Below are 15,443 nucleotides of genomic sequence, written 5' to 3'. Positions count from 1 at the left end.
CGCCAAGACAAATATGCTTGAATCAAAGCCCATTTTAATGTACAAAGTTAATATTTTAATCATTAAACAAAAGTTGAAGTAAAAATATATTAAAATGAGAATTGCTGAAGAATTCCACCATTAAACAATATATACACAAACAAAATATTAAACTGATGCCACATAAATATTTCGAACCAACTTAAGTAAAAAAAGAATTAGCTGAAACGAGTACACCAATAATGTTAGCATTAAGGATCCAACTATAAAAAGTTTTAGATTCACATTGATAGGGGGAATGAAAAGAAGGATGAACACAGCAACCCATTGAACAAATCTACTTTCCACTAATGAAACAAGGACTGGTCAATAACCTATCAAAACTGTACGACCACCATGTTGCTAATGGACAAATGAAGTTAATCGGTTTTATCGACCAGCAGCAGTGTATGCCACCAGCCACAGGCAACATTTCTTGGTCGGCAACCAGCAATAGAAACTTGACCAGGAATGTTTCTGTCAGCAGAATCTCCCAAACCAAGCTGTCCAGGTAGGTAATAATAAGAAATCAACACAAGCACCAATATTACTACTTACTATTTAAGAGTTACCAAAGATATTGGGAATACCTGACCATATTTGTTCCATCCCCAAGTGAATAGGTGACCATCAGCTTCAATATGATAAACAGGAAACAATAAGAGTATGTATGAAACATGACATGACTTAATCAGTGACGAGAAAACTTTAATTTTAAGAGAGTTTACACAGCTATATTCTCTCGTGAATAAATAAAATGGTCTTTCTCAAACAAACTTGAAGATTTGAAAAATTGCCCTGGTGGAGATCTCAAGGAGGATCATTTCATTTGACCATGAAATGATTCTCCACACGATTTCTTTCAATTATTATTACTTTTTCTTTTTTGCCAATTCTCAAAAGTGAATAGTTCTCCAGTATTGGTTCTAAGCATATGGTAATGGTGACATACCTGTCAGCACAGCACTGTGACGAGCCCCACAAGAAACAATGCTAGAATTCCTATTCTCAAAACGGGAAGCATCCAACAGTCTAGGTGAAGTCTAAACAAGGAAAAACAAAAACGCAAGTTAATTCTCAGCTATTATGGAATACCGTTATCTATCATTAACAATCTCAAAGATTATGAATATTATGGAGAACCAAAATATCAGTTAGACTTGACACAACATAACTACACATACAGCCATCGACTGTCAGATAGTGGGGATTCATAAGATATCTTTTTTAATGATAGAACTGCATCATCATCATGCAGAGAGGTAATAATATATATATATATATATATATATATATATACATATATATATATATATATATATATATATATATATATATATATATATATTTATTTATTATTTTTTGCCTTATAAAACACATTAGAGATGAGAATGTGCCAACCTTCTTCCTTAAGCATATTGCTAATTTGGAGCCATACCAATCACTTACGTTGCTCCAATTTTCAACCAAATTCCCAATCCCACTTGGATTAGATCTCCCGATCTGTTTACTTTGGTGTCAAACCTAATGAAAAATATCGAGCTTGTTTCGTCAGAAAGGTGGAGTCGGTGCATTTGGTGCTTCAAGTAGATACATAAACGTTTGAGAGCTTAAGTTGTAACAGGAAGGCCATGGTTTCATGAAAACCCGAATAGTTGGAGACTTGTACTATCTCTTTTTCCAGTGTTACATCACACCTAAATAAATTATAATGCATTGACTTAAAATTTTTTAGTCTTGGTGTAGTTATTCTAATAGAATTTTTTAAGTCATATGCCCTTGGGTAACATTATATTTTAAGGAAATGGCAACAAGTTAATAATTGAGGATAATTAAAGGAGAATATTGTCTCAAGGAAAAACACATAAATTTAGTGACCTCCAGAAAATGTTGTTCCTAGAAATTTCTTTCTAATGGTCTGCCAGAATCTATCTTGCGAACATATTTGTTTATGGTTAAAAATCTGCAGGGATCTAAACCCTATTAGACAGTTCTCTAGAGCTTGCAGTGACATTTTCTTACATTATATGGGGAAACAATTTCAAACTTTAATTGGTCCAAAAACAGATATACAAGTGTGATGGATGAATCACAATTTCCGCCGTCAATTTGAAATTATTTTATTTCACATTAGTAAATTAACATGCTAGTCTATGAAGCATGAATACAAGCATTTCCTTCGGATCCTTGACACAGCTGATTGGGTGTTCCCTATGTCGCTGCACGAACTCTCCAGGACTTCTTGTTACATCTAACTGCATGGCATGAAGGTCCACCACAACAGAAAAAAATAAGAACGGCTAGAATGATCATCGTGTCAAATTCTCCAGTAAAGAGCACAACTTGTGGGGCACCTAGACACACAAGCACTCTGGTTGCTGGTCAAATACACAAGCACACCATGAACTAGTCTTACATGAGATGGATGCCATGAGCAACAGCAAGCAAGACTCTCTTATCTCCACATTACGTACTGGACGGTTTGGATTTTGGTATTGCAGCTATTATTTTTCAAGGCTATCGTCTACATTGTCATATCCTGTATTCTTTGTGAATACTTCTATGGATACATCAAATATCTAGCAAGTTTAATATCTGTCTATCCTAAATCATTACGAGACAAACATTTTAAAATGAAGAATTATGCTGTCAAGGAAAATAGCTTTGATGATTATATTATTTATGTAAGTAGTAATCCAAGAGAATTAAGTAATGATGGTTTTGAAACCCTATTAAGGCAACAACAATAAGCAATCCCTTTTTTACTAGGTGGAGTAGGCTACGAGGACCACTACAATGTGAAACTGGGAATCATGTTTCTTGCCAATCCCCACTATCTCCAAATCATAAGATTACCCTCCATCCGAGTCACTCCCCTTGTAGCTCCTATATGTCTACTTCAACATGATCAGACTACCTAAACTGAGATTCTGTCATTCTTTTTGCAAGTGCTATTCCAAATTTGTTTTCGTATCACATTCATTCCTATTCTAATGTTGTCTCTTCTACCAATATCCATGGCAACATTATCAACTCTATCATATTGAGTTTATTGTTCCAATGTCATGTTACCATCTGAGAAGTTTAATATATTATTGCAGCTATCATAAATAGTGCTGTAAAACTTTAAGCTAAAGCTGATTTTATATTCACATTACAAGTTCTTGATCAGAACACCATCCGCAGTCAGTAAAGAGATATATAGACACTGCTTGTGGTTGATTAGGTAATATAACGGCCCATGTAAACATAGCAGATTTGGTTAAGGTATTGGGTCATAAAAGTCGTTAGTCAGTCTTTATGTGGCTAAAGGGTGACTGGACCTTTAAAGGGTTTGGTGTAGCACTGAAAATACTAGATGATGGTAGAATGTGACTTGTTGGCACCCCAACTTTTATGTAGATCAATTCAATTAGGTACAAAACTTGCACTCTATTTTACGAATAACGAGCATTATTTATGAATGGTGTTGGAAAAGGAAGTACTTTGACAAATTAATTCCGCCATGAAACTTATTCTCTATTTATTAAGTTGATAGTATTTTCAAAGATACTGGATTCATATTTAATTATTTTTCCTGAGTGACTCGTGCTGCTATATATTCTTATCAGACTTCGCAGGTTTCAACTTGGGTTTGTCGGGCTTGTTTTGCCAACATATATTATCCAACTTGTCTTATGATGGTTAGTGTGTTCCTGATGACATATAATAAAATGTAGATTGACCTATTATGCCTGGGTTAAGGATTTTGAAAGAAAAATTATTTGCATCTACATGTACAAAACAAGTATTTAAGTATTATGAAACTTTATACTTAGGAAACCTTCTTGTTTATAAATGAAAGGATTGCTAGATTGAATAGGAATTAGCCTGTGCATCAGTCAGGTACCTTTAGTTAGCAGAAGTAATCTACAAAGCAATTTTTAAAATAATGGCATCAAACGCAACTATCTTTAGTTACTAATGTCAGATTCTCTACATAATCGTAAGTTAATGTTAACAAGCGTCCAGTCTAACAACCTTATCAAAAAGCACTTCTGTTTGCTCATTAGTATTCTAATGGAGACAAAGTGATCTCGGAATTAAGGAAAACATACCTCAGGCTGGTCACTACCGGTACCCAACTGTCCAAACTGATTCCCACCAAATGCATAAAGTTGACCATTTATAGTAACACACAATGTATGCCAAAGCCCAGCAGCAATTATTTTTACTCTGGTTCCCAAAAATGAAGGAACTAGAGTTGGTCTCAGCTGATCAGCATTATTCCCTTGTCCACACTACAGAAAATTTACGTGCAACAAACTTAAGAGATTTAGGATAAGACCCTTGCATGCTTTATAAATATAATAAAAAAATTAAAAAAAAAAATCAGATAGACCACTTATGCTTTTCAAAAGTACTAACAAATTAATATGGATTCCTCCCTTTGGCTATTTTTTATTGACCAGAAGCATGGTTACCACACCCACAAATGAACTAACAATGCAAAAATTATAACGCAATGCAAAAATTTGAATCAAAAAGTGTTTATATTATTAATCTGAATTAGTAAAAATGCACAATTAGCTTAACATACACAAATCTCTTGGAAAATACTCGAACTTTTCGTATTAAAAATTGCACAATTCTCTATCTATATCCATACCGGAAGACTACCTTACCTATATTAATGCAAGCTAACAAAATCTTGTCATTTATTTCTATTTACTGAATATATCAAACACCTACTCTTAATTCTCTCTAATATTCTAGATTTTGTCAAGAGACCAAGTACTTATCAGATATCCTTTGACCAAAGGAGTAACAGAATACTATCTCCCCCTTACAATTAGTTTGTTTAATAATTAAAATTTCATCTCACATACGCAAAAAAACTCGAACAAGAATAGAATAACTGGTATAGAATAACTACAGAATTACGATATTTTCTAGACAATTAACATATCAATATCTATAATATCTATATATACTAAACATTCATACATAAATCATGTTATAGCTCACATTTATTAAGTTACACAACAAAATGAAGTATACTCAAAAAATAGTCAATTATTAATGAGAAGGTTAAATTCAATAATTGAATAAAAAAAATTAAATGCCCACAAAATTGCTTTGACGGAGTGAAATTAACAATATTGGGAGTAAATGAATCTACAAACTATATACACACGCATATGGAAAAAGATTGAATAAGTTATAAAACAAACTCATTATGAATTATATTGTGAGAGAGGAGTGGGGTGGTGCGGGAGTAAAGAAAAAATAACTAAACCAATAATTATGTCAAATGGTATTCTTTTATGATAACACTCCAAATTTAGAAATAATAAACATTCAAAATATGTAATTTTACACTTGTCATTCATTACTTTTTTAAGCAAATGTTAGACTTTAAAATGATGTTCATTCGTTCACGAAATATAAAATATAATTTAAATTCTTTCAACCAATTCTGCTATGTGTACATCCTATTGGATCCTTAGTCATCCCATATTACAAGTTAAACCTTACAAACAATTCGAAACCTCATTTCCATCACTATATGAATTCTTTTGTCATTTATCACTATATACGAATGCTAATGCAACAACTTGCTAGGACCATGGGAAATAAAGGTGATTTAGTCAACACAGCTAGAATATTGATTACTAAGGGGGTTAATGAGTTAACTAAATATGAGGATGTAGAGTTTGGTTCTAGTTTGTATCATTTGCAAAATTGAGCATTAGTTCTCCAGTTGATTGTTCTTTTCATTCTATACAGCAAAATTTCTTTACTTTACCATTTCTAATTAGCTTGCTCATAACACATTACTTCCAAATAAGAACCCAACGTTAACACTCAATATTTGTTGGGTGTCCTAGGGTCTCAGGAATACAGCATATAAAAACGTGTTTCCAACATTGCAACCTCAATGTTATGCTTAGCAGCAAAAATAAAATTCTTCTCATCCAGGCATAAGATAAACATGAAAAATATTAAAATATTCCAACAGCAGGCTCACCTGGCCATACAGACCCCAGCCAAAAGTAAGAAGGGCTCCAGTATCTACAAAAGAAAGTTACTAGAAATTGTGACTTCTTCTGAATCACTAACTGAAACATTCATCTCATTTAAACACGTAGCATAGTAAATGAATATATACACATTTTGTTATTGATTAAAATTCTTAAATTGAATTTATTCCCTTTGTAGTATAATGCTCTTAAAATTTTTTAAACATTCAATGACACATTTGCAAGGCTACAAGTTCAAAGAAGTGCTTACTCGTTATCACAACACTATGCCGGCCTCCACAAGCAATCTCCATCACAAAGCTTCCAAGAATATTTGACCCTTGAGCTCCAGTACCACTTCCTTGATGAAAAGCCGATGATTTATCCTTCCCAGATGCAGATTCAATACAAGGTACAAGATGAGGGGATGACACCATCTTTACTCGAGAACCCAATCCTAGCTGTCCTTCACCTCCATAGCCCCAACCCCAGACCTGTCCCACATCTGAAAACTTCGGTAAAAATATCATGCATCAGGTGTCTTGCTTTACATCAAAAACCTTCCATATCTTCATACTTCATTGAACCTACAAAACTACATAATGTGACCACCAGAGCCAACTATCCCTAGAATCTGCCATTATAGCACACCATGCAAACACACAAAGTGAATTACCTGACAGTGCCAAGGTATGCCGCCCACCAACTGCTACAGAAGTAATTTTCACTTCATTACCAAGGGTCACAAGAGAAGGAGAGACAGTAAAGAATTCATCTCCAGATGCTTGACTGTCAGAGTCCTGTCTAGTGAAGGAGATCTTCCTTCGCTTTACAACTTCATCTCCTGATTTCTTGTCATGATGAGAATCTGATCCACTGCTTGTATTGGAGCTTTGAGGGCTTCCTGTTTAATGTCTGAAATTCCATTAGCTCCCTGAAATGAAATTAAAAAAAAACACATTCTTTTTGTTAAATTATTTTTGTAGTTTGCAAAACTGATGATTAGCACCTTGCTCGGCTATTAATGAACTTTGTTTCCCAGTGGCATCTTTTTGAAGGCTTCCCATAGTGATGAAATCAGTAATGACTTTCCCAGAAGGCACACATTCTTTCCAGCCCCAGGCGTACACTTCACCTATGTCTGTACAGAAAGTAGTATACTCTTTAGCAATGCAGTAGAGTTATCTATTGGCCATGGCTGTGCAGGGTAACGTATGAAGTGACTAGTTGTCCTTTAGCGTACTATAATAATCAAGTTAAACATATATGCGAAGTTGACCAAGTCATAATAATTAAGTTGATATATGTTACTCCCATTTAGTATCATACTTTTAAGAGAATGCAATCTACTCCTTCTAGGTTTTCTTCCTTTCCCATATAATCCCTCTATTATCCTTCATACAATTTGTGATGTTCAGAAAGACCCAACACAAGCAAAATAAGGCTTAAATAAATTTTTAGTCTATTGTTACATGGTTGACCAAGCATGACCCATTTTCATTGTTGCCTAAAACACAATTATCACACTTGACTGCTAACTTAAAGTGGACTTTCTTTAATTAAAAATTTATACGGTCACACTGTAAGAAAAAAAACAGAATAGAATCTAATGATGCATTTAAATTTTCAACCATATTCCATGTACATCATTCGAGACATAGCATTCCTTGTATTTTAAACTTTGTCTTCATAACATACATCTGCTATGGTAATCTCATTTAAATTTCAGTTTCGATTCAGATCTCATCCAAGGGGGAAAAGAATCTTTTCAAGGTTGATGCATATTTTAATATGATTATTGGGTAAGTCAACTAAACATTGTGATAAAGGCCGTAGATTTCTGCTAAAAATACTACTTAAATTCTTTCTAAATGTTAAAAAAATGTGATAGGTTCCTGGACAAGGAACCTAATCCAGAACTTGCTTCTTGACACAAAACAACACAAGGTATGAAAGAAACTGGGTATTATTGACAAAAGAATGTTTGTACAGCAAGGCTTAACCCTCTCCACAGGTCAATACCTGTTTTACAAACCAATCACCAAAAGTCCCTTCCCACTAACTAAACCTCCAGTTAGTTAGTCTTCTTTCTTCTCTCGTACACTATCCATCTTTGCCTATTCCTTTCAGGCCTATCAATACCCTCCGCCTAAAACTCAACCTTGTCCCCAAGGTTGAAATCGGGATATTGCTCTCGGATGGTCACTTCGTCCTCCCAAGTTGCCCCATCTGGACCCCCTTACTCTTTGCTCGTCTATAGCCATTTTCAATTGGGACACATGAAAAACTGGGTGAATGTGCGCTGTATCGGGTAGCTGTAGCTTGTAAGCTACCTCCCCCACCCTTTGGATGATCTGAAATGGCTCGAAATATCTCGCCACTAACTTTGGGCGAAATCTAGTTGGCATTGAAGTCTGCCTATGAGGCCTTATCCTTAGATAGATCCAATCTCCCACCTCCATATTCGCTGGTTTCCTCTTTTTGTTGGCTTGCCGCGCCATCAACTCCTGTGCCCTCTCCAAATGGAACCTCAGCTGCCTCAAGGCTTCATCTCGGGTCTGAAGCTCTTGACTTACCGCCTCTACTAACGTTTCACCTGGAATGAATCTATGCAAGGAGGGGGGTTGTCTCCCATAAACAGTCTCAAACGGAGTGCACTTTATAGCTCCTTGATAGCTGGTATTGTACCAATACTCAACCCAAGGTAAGACTGTCATCCATCCTCCCGGCTATTCCGAACAAAAACATCTGAGATACCCTTCCAGCACCCCGTTTACAACCTCTGTTTGCCCATCCATTTCTGGGTGGTATGCAGTGCTCATCTTCAACTTCGTCCCCTGTCCTTTAAACAATTCCTTCCAGAAAACACTAAAGAACAAGGGGTCCCTGTCACTCACAATGGACTGGAGAATCCCATGCAACCTAATAATTTCTCGGGCGAAGACTTCTGCGACGGTCCAGGCTATATAATGATGCTTAAGTGGCAAGAAATGGCCGTATTTGCCCATGCGGTCCACTACCACTAATATAGCATCATGTCCCTTCGACTTGGGTAGTCTCACGATGAAATCTAAGCTCAAATCCTCCCATACGGCATTCGGAATTGTCAGTTGCTGCAGCAGCCCCTAAGGTGAAGAAGACAAGTATTTGTGCTGCTGACACACACTACATCGGGCTACAAATTCTGTCACATCTTTCTTCATCCCAATCCAATATAATGATTGTGTTATCCACCGATATGTCCGATACACCCCTCAGTGGCCCCCGGTCTACGTTACGTGGAATTCAACTATTAACTTGGGAATCCACACGGACTGCACCGACATCACTAACCGACCCTTGTGATGAAGTCTCGCATTTTCCAAGGTGTAGGCTGAATGGGTATTAGGATCCTTCTTGATTTCTTCCACCACCTTCTGTAAAATTGCATCAGCCTCCACTTCCCGTGTTATTTCTTCGAAATCCTGCCAATAGGGTCTGGCCACCACCCTCAGTTCTCTCTCTTCTGCGTTTTCCCCCTCAGTCTTCCTTGACAAGGCATCGACAACCTTATTTGCAGTTCCAGCTTTATAAACGATCTCGAAGTCGTAACCCATCAGCTTGGCAATCCAGTTTTGTTGGTTCTGGGTAGTGATGCGCTGCTCAAGCAAGTGTCGGAGACTCTTCTGATCGGTGTGGACGACAAATTGCTGCCCCAAGAGGTAAGGCCTCCAATGCTGAATGGCCATTAACAGTGCCATCAACTCTTTTTCGTAAATAGATTTGTTTAACGTTCCCTCGGATAAGGCCTTACTAAAGAAGGCTATGGGTTTTCTTTCCTGCATCAAAACCGCTCCCACCCTTCGGCCAGAAGCGTCACATTCTATGTGAAATGTTTGCTGGAAATCTAGCAGTGACAATACTGTGGTCATCACTCTCTTTAAAGTTTGCCACGCCTCCTCTGCTTTTTCACTCCAAGCAAACCCTCCTTTCTTCAGCAACTCCGTCAAAGGTTTAACAATCTTGCCATAGTCTTTTACGAACCTTTAGTAGTATCCCGTCAACCCCAAGAATCCTCTTAACCCCTTTATCGTTTTCGGCCTCTCCCATTCCAGAACGGTTGTCACCTTATCAGCATCCATCTCCACCCCTCTGTGTGAAATCACATGCCCCAAGTACTTTATTTGAGTCTGCCCGAACTCACACTTTCCCTTGTTGGCCACCCAGCTATCTTGTTCCAACATTGAAAGAACCTTTCAGACATGCTCGAGATGCTCCCTCCAAGTCTGGCCGTAAACTAATATGTCGTCGAAGAAAACTAGGACGAACTTCCTCAAGAAGGGTTGGAAGAGACAGTTCATCGCACTAACGTTGCCTGGGCGTTGGTGAGCCCGAAGGGCATTACGACTCATAATGCCCCTGGTGCGTTTTGAATGCCGTCTTCTCAATATCCTTCTCTCCCATGCAATCTAGTGGTACCCCGCCTTCAAGTATATTTTGAAGAAGTAACACGCCCCTCTCAACTCATCCAGCAATTCTTCAATCACGAGTATGGGAAACTTATCCGGCACCGTGGCTCGATTGAGTGCCCTGTAGTCAACACAAAACCTCCAGTTGTCGTCCTTCTTCTTGACCAGAATGACGGGGCTCGAGTAGGGGCTGTGGCTTGGTCTTGGTCGAATCACCTCGTCCGAAGCATCTCGGCGACTTGTCGTTCTATCTAGCCCTTCATCACGTGTGGATACCGGTACGGCCTAACGTTGACGGGATCTATTCCCTCCTAGAGCGATATCTGATGTACCCTCCCCCGTTCAGGCTGCAGCCCAGTGGGTTCAGAAAAAGCCTGGCTATACTGGCCCAATATCTGCTCCATCACTTCCCTCTGCTTCTCGATGAGGCCCTGGCAATTTTGTATACCCTCTTGGGCCTCTACTGAGCCCAATTCCCAAATTAATAGGCAAACTTCCACTTCATCTATTTTCGACAAAGTCTTGGGTCCCACCAATTTTCTTTCTAACGTGGGGTCACCTTTTATTGTTACCTCCTCCTCCCCTTGTCGGTACACCATGGTTAACGTACCCCAGTCAACGATCACCTTTCCCAGTTTTCCCAACCATTCCACACCGAGAATCAACTCCGCTCCTCCTAGCTCGAACAAGTAGAACCGTTCAACAATTTCTTCATCCCCCATCTTCAATGCCACCTGTTCACAACACCCACTGATCGTCTTCCTTTGTCTGTCACCTAAGCTCACTAGATAAGGTTGGGTGTCCATTACCATCAACTCCAATTCCTCCGCCACCCTTTGACTGATGAAGTTATGGCTAGCGCCACTATCGATAAGAACCAGCACCTCTCGCCAGCCTATCCGGCCTCGTAATTTCATCGTCTTGGGAGAAGATAGCCCTTCCGCCGATAGCGCCGACAACTCCATTTCGACGAGGTTCAGTTCAAGTTCCACTTCTCCTCCAACTTCCTCCTCCTCTTCGGCCATGATCAACATCCGCAATCCCCGTTCCGGGCAACGATGGCCGGGGCTGAAAGGGCCGCTGCATCGGAAACATCTCCCTTCCTCCCTCCTTTTCACATACTCCGAATACGGCAGGTTGTGAGTGAACCTCTCCCTCCCGTCGTCGATCATCCTTGCTTTACCGCCCCCTTGGGTCGCTTCTCTCCTCACGGACCCTACACTTTCCGCGATCCCCCCTTTATTCGGCGTGTCTCGATGGGTTTCTACTCGCGTAACCGCCCCGCCGATCGTCCCCACGCACCTTGATTCTTGGACGCCGATCCTCCTCCCGTTCTCGAGACTGTAAATCTCTCAACATCTCACGCTACCCGCATAGCCGTCATCAGGTCTGGTGGGTCGTGCGGCCTGACATGGTCGCCCACCTCCTCCTGGAGTCCCGCCATGAAGTAACCCAGAATCTGCTCCTCTGGAATCTTGGATGTTTGTCCCACCAGCGTCTCGAACTACCTGACATAATCCTCCATCGTTCCGACCTTCTTGATGGTCGACAATTTCTCGTAAACGGTTCCCCTCATCCCTCCTTCGAATCTAATTCCCAGGGCTCTCTTCAATCCTTCCCAAGAATAGTTCTTGGTTTTCTCCCTCCAAAACCTAAACCAATTTCTCGCATATCCCTCCATGATAATGAAAACCAGTTGCAATTTCTCCTCATCATCTACCTTTTGCACCTCAAAAAATTTTTCCGCCCTACTAATCCAGTTCCAGGGTTCGCTTGCTTTGAACACGGGTAGCTCCACCCATTTTTGCCAATTCGTCAAGCCGTCCCGACGCCCTACTTCTCGTCTTCCTCTTTCCCTTTCTGGTCCCCATCGTTATCATTTACAGAGGATTCACTACCCTCCCGGCGCGGCCCGTGTAGGTCTTGTTTGCGATCTCCCAACAATTTTAGAATCGCTTGGACGTCTTGGCACATTGCCTCATAGTTCTGCCTCAATGCTCCAGTCTCATGTCGCAAAAAGACCGTATCTGCCTTTGTCTCGGCCAGCGTAATCTCTACCGCCTCCATTTGACCTTTCTAACGCCAACACTCTGCCCTCCATCCCGTGCGTACGTCACCCTCCCGATTGAAGATCCGACAGGTCAGACCAATTGATAGGTTCCTGGACAAGGAACCTAATCCAGAACTTGCTTCTTGACACAAAACAACATAAGGTATGAAAGAAACTGGGTATTATTGACAAAAGAATGTTTGTACAACAAGAAGAATAGAGGTTGAAACCTCTCCACAGGTCAATACCTGTTTTACAAACCAATCACCAAAAGTCCCTTCCCCACTAACTAAACCTCTATTTATAACTACCTCTCCCGCCTCTCCTTAACTGTTGTAAGCCATTAAGAGATAACAGCCAGTTAGTTAGTCTTCTTTCTTCTCTCGTACACTATCCATCTCTGCCTATTCCTTTCAGGCCTATCAAAATGTTTGCAATGATAATGTATTTATGAAATTAACTATATCTCTGCCTACAAAATTTCTCTCACTATGATCGTTCAAATAGTTATTATAAATCCATTAAGATAGTTTTAAACTTCAAACATTCACTCACTTTTATTTTATTATATTCTTAAAATCCTCTCTTATCTAGATTTCTTTTGTATCTTGTGATTGTTAATTGTTAAGACACCTCAATTCCTTTAAAAGTAATGTCAATCAATTCAAGCACATACACAAAATAGCATTATAATTTGTAAACGATCAACTTCAAAGGTTTAATTTATAATGCAGTTTCTCAGAATATTCAAAAACGAATTTTGAATAAAAACTACATCAGGTTCAGTAAAGAGGCTTCTGGCTACCTAATGTACTGGCCACCTTAATTCTTAGTAATCTATTCTTCAAGTATGGAAGTGAATAACGAGAAACCAAACATTGAAATAAAAGAGTAGAGAGAAAAAAGTTAGAAAAACAAAAATATTTTCCACTTCTCTCAACGAAAAAAATTACTAGGTCTTAAGTGTGTGTATATATATATATACACACACACACATTCGATGTCTCAACATTATAAGAAAATAAAGTCAACGGACTGAGTAATCTACCTGAAAGTCTATTTATTTAAGAAAATAAATAAATAAAACTATATAGTCAATCTGCCAGATGAACAATGTCAATATCTATGTAATAAATTATCAATTAATCAATACAATACACACAAAGATTTACTGCAGTCAAAAGAGTTGACACATTTTTCTTTTGTGCACCAGAATCCAATAATAAGCATTAAAATGTGCTTGAGTTTATGGTGCAATCAGCTTACACAATCTAACTAAAGATCATGGTGACTCGCTCGCAGAAGTACCGCAGTAGACAAAAGCATTATTTTCTAATTTATTTATAAAATTTGTAACGCGACCAACCATATTAAGTCATAGGAAATTAAAATCTAGAAAGCACTGAATCATCTCCAAAACAACCACTAAATCAAGATCGGACAAAAAACATTACCAGTGACTGTAGCACAGTGAGCCCAACCAGCAGCAGCCTTCACCACTGAAGCCTCGGTGGGAAGCTGAAAAGGCCCTGGAATCTCCTTCAGAAAGCACATGCATCCAGAACATGTTGCAAAATCAATTCCAACTACAAATTCAACCAAAACCAAGCCCCATATTAGAACACTAACTGCATTACCCCATGCTTCCCAGAAGTCAAGTAGCTCTGGCTTTCATCATCCGAAGAACCCCACGTTATGAGCTTCCCTTTCTCTGCAAAATCACAAAAACAAATCCGCATATTTCACAAAAACGAAAAACCAAAAAGGCTTTCCAGATTTTAACCGATGATTCGGGATTAAGAAAGAAAAAACAGTTCGAGGATCTCCTACTAACGATTTCAGATCTATAAAGTCTTCAACGTTGTTTAACGTTTCAATATGCATTTGGTCAAAATAAAGTCAACGGACTGAGTAATCTACCTGAAATGGCTATGGCGAATCCGCAACCACCACCGCAAACGTCCTTCCACGAATCTCCTGCAAGTGAAGGATCGGAGAGAGGAACCGGCACCGGAGACAGTATCGGAGATTTCTCCAGCGAGGATCCAGGAAGGTATCCCCACATGTACACCATTTTCTCAGCGCACTCTTCCTCCTCAACCATCACCTTCGCTTCCTCCGCAGCTTCGTTTTCGCCCATGGCAAGAAAAGTCCGATCCAGGAAACGACAAGACGAAGGTCCAAAACGCAGAAGAAATTCCCCTGACCTCTTCTAAATAAGAAGAACAAAACGAAACGACCGCAACTCTGCGTTTGTTGAAGCCAAAACCAGAGGCTGAGAGAAAATAGAGGAGTTTAAACTTGGAAGACAGCGTATCAATTACAAGCTAATAGAGCGCGCCACGTCGGATGATGACGTGGAGATTGGAACACGTGGCTCGATCAGGACCGCACCTGCGGATTGCATAGTCTAAGACCCTGGTATGGTGTAGAAGTTTCTGGAAAACGGAATGGACCACTACGTCGCTTTCGAGGTGCATGATAGAGTGACGCGTGTCTCGTTGCGTATTAATATTTGTATTTTATAGCTGATCGAGTAATGGTATTTTTTGAAATGATCAGTATCTAATATTAATTAATTAACGGAATAAGTTTAATTGACATTTAGGAATGTTCCAGAAGTTATTTGAAATTTGAAAAAGAACAAAAGCAGGGAGCAGGTAGGTTGGACCTAATAATGCACGGACAGGAAACAGCCACGTATATCTTTCATGTGCCAAAAATCTTTCTTTTTTTTTTCTTAACCCACATTATAGGTGCATGATTGCTTTCCCACCTCTTATTCCTAAGTTTACAATAACCCTTACTTTTATATAATTAAAATTTATAATAAAAGTATTATTTTAATATAATTATGTATATATACTCAAATTTATAGTCAAATATTAAAAAAAATATTTTAAAAGAACCATTAAGGAATATGAA

At 38.8% G+C, this 15,443-nt stretch overlaps 1 protein-coding gene across 2 annotated transcripts; it reads right to left on the bottom strand.

Moving 5' to 3' along the window:
- Positions 1-132: 132 nt before the first annotated feature.
- Positions 133-14,812, bottom strand: LOC124827888 (ultraviolet-B receptor UVR8-like). 2 transcript variants are annotated; one of them, XM_047301055.2, is made up of 11 exons: positions 14,439-14,809; positions 14,156-14,229; positions 13,973-14,057; positions 7,030-7,161; positions 6,697-6,924; positions 6,292-6,525; positions 6,029-6,072; positions 4,116-4,298; positions 971-1,061; positions 609-652; positions 133-521 (listed from the first exon to the last, which is right to left on the bottom strand). In XM_047301055.2, exons 1-11 carry the CDS (start codon positions 14,656-14,658, stop codon positions 399-401), a joined length of 1,458 nt encoding a protein of 485 aa, XP_047157011.1. In that variant the 5' UTR covers positions 14,659-14,809; the 3' UTR covers positions 133-398. The 2 variants fall into 2 exon arrangements, 1 of the variants encoding a protein (XP_047157011.1); XR_015786491.1 differs by lacking the exon at positions 133-521 and adding an exon at positions 1,420-1,542 and having other exon boundaries at positions 14,439-14,812.
- Between the last annotated feature and the right edge of the window lie 631 nt (positions 14,813-15,443).

Source organism: Vigna umbellata, chromosome 5, assembly GCF_029865625.1.
Source record: "Vigna umbellata cultivar VRB3 chromosome 5, Vumbellata_1.0, whole genome shotgun sequence".
Classification (NCBI taxonomy): Eukaryota; Viridiplantae; Streptophyta; class Magnoliopsida; order Fabales; family Fabaceae; genus Vigna; species Vigna umbellata.
This window is presented reverse-complemented; position numbering and strand designations above follow the sequence as displayed.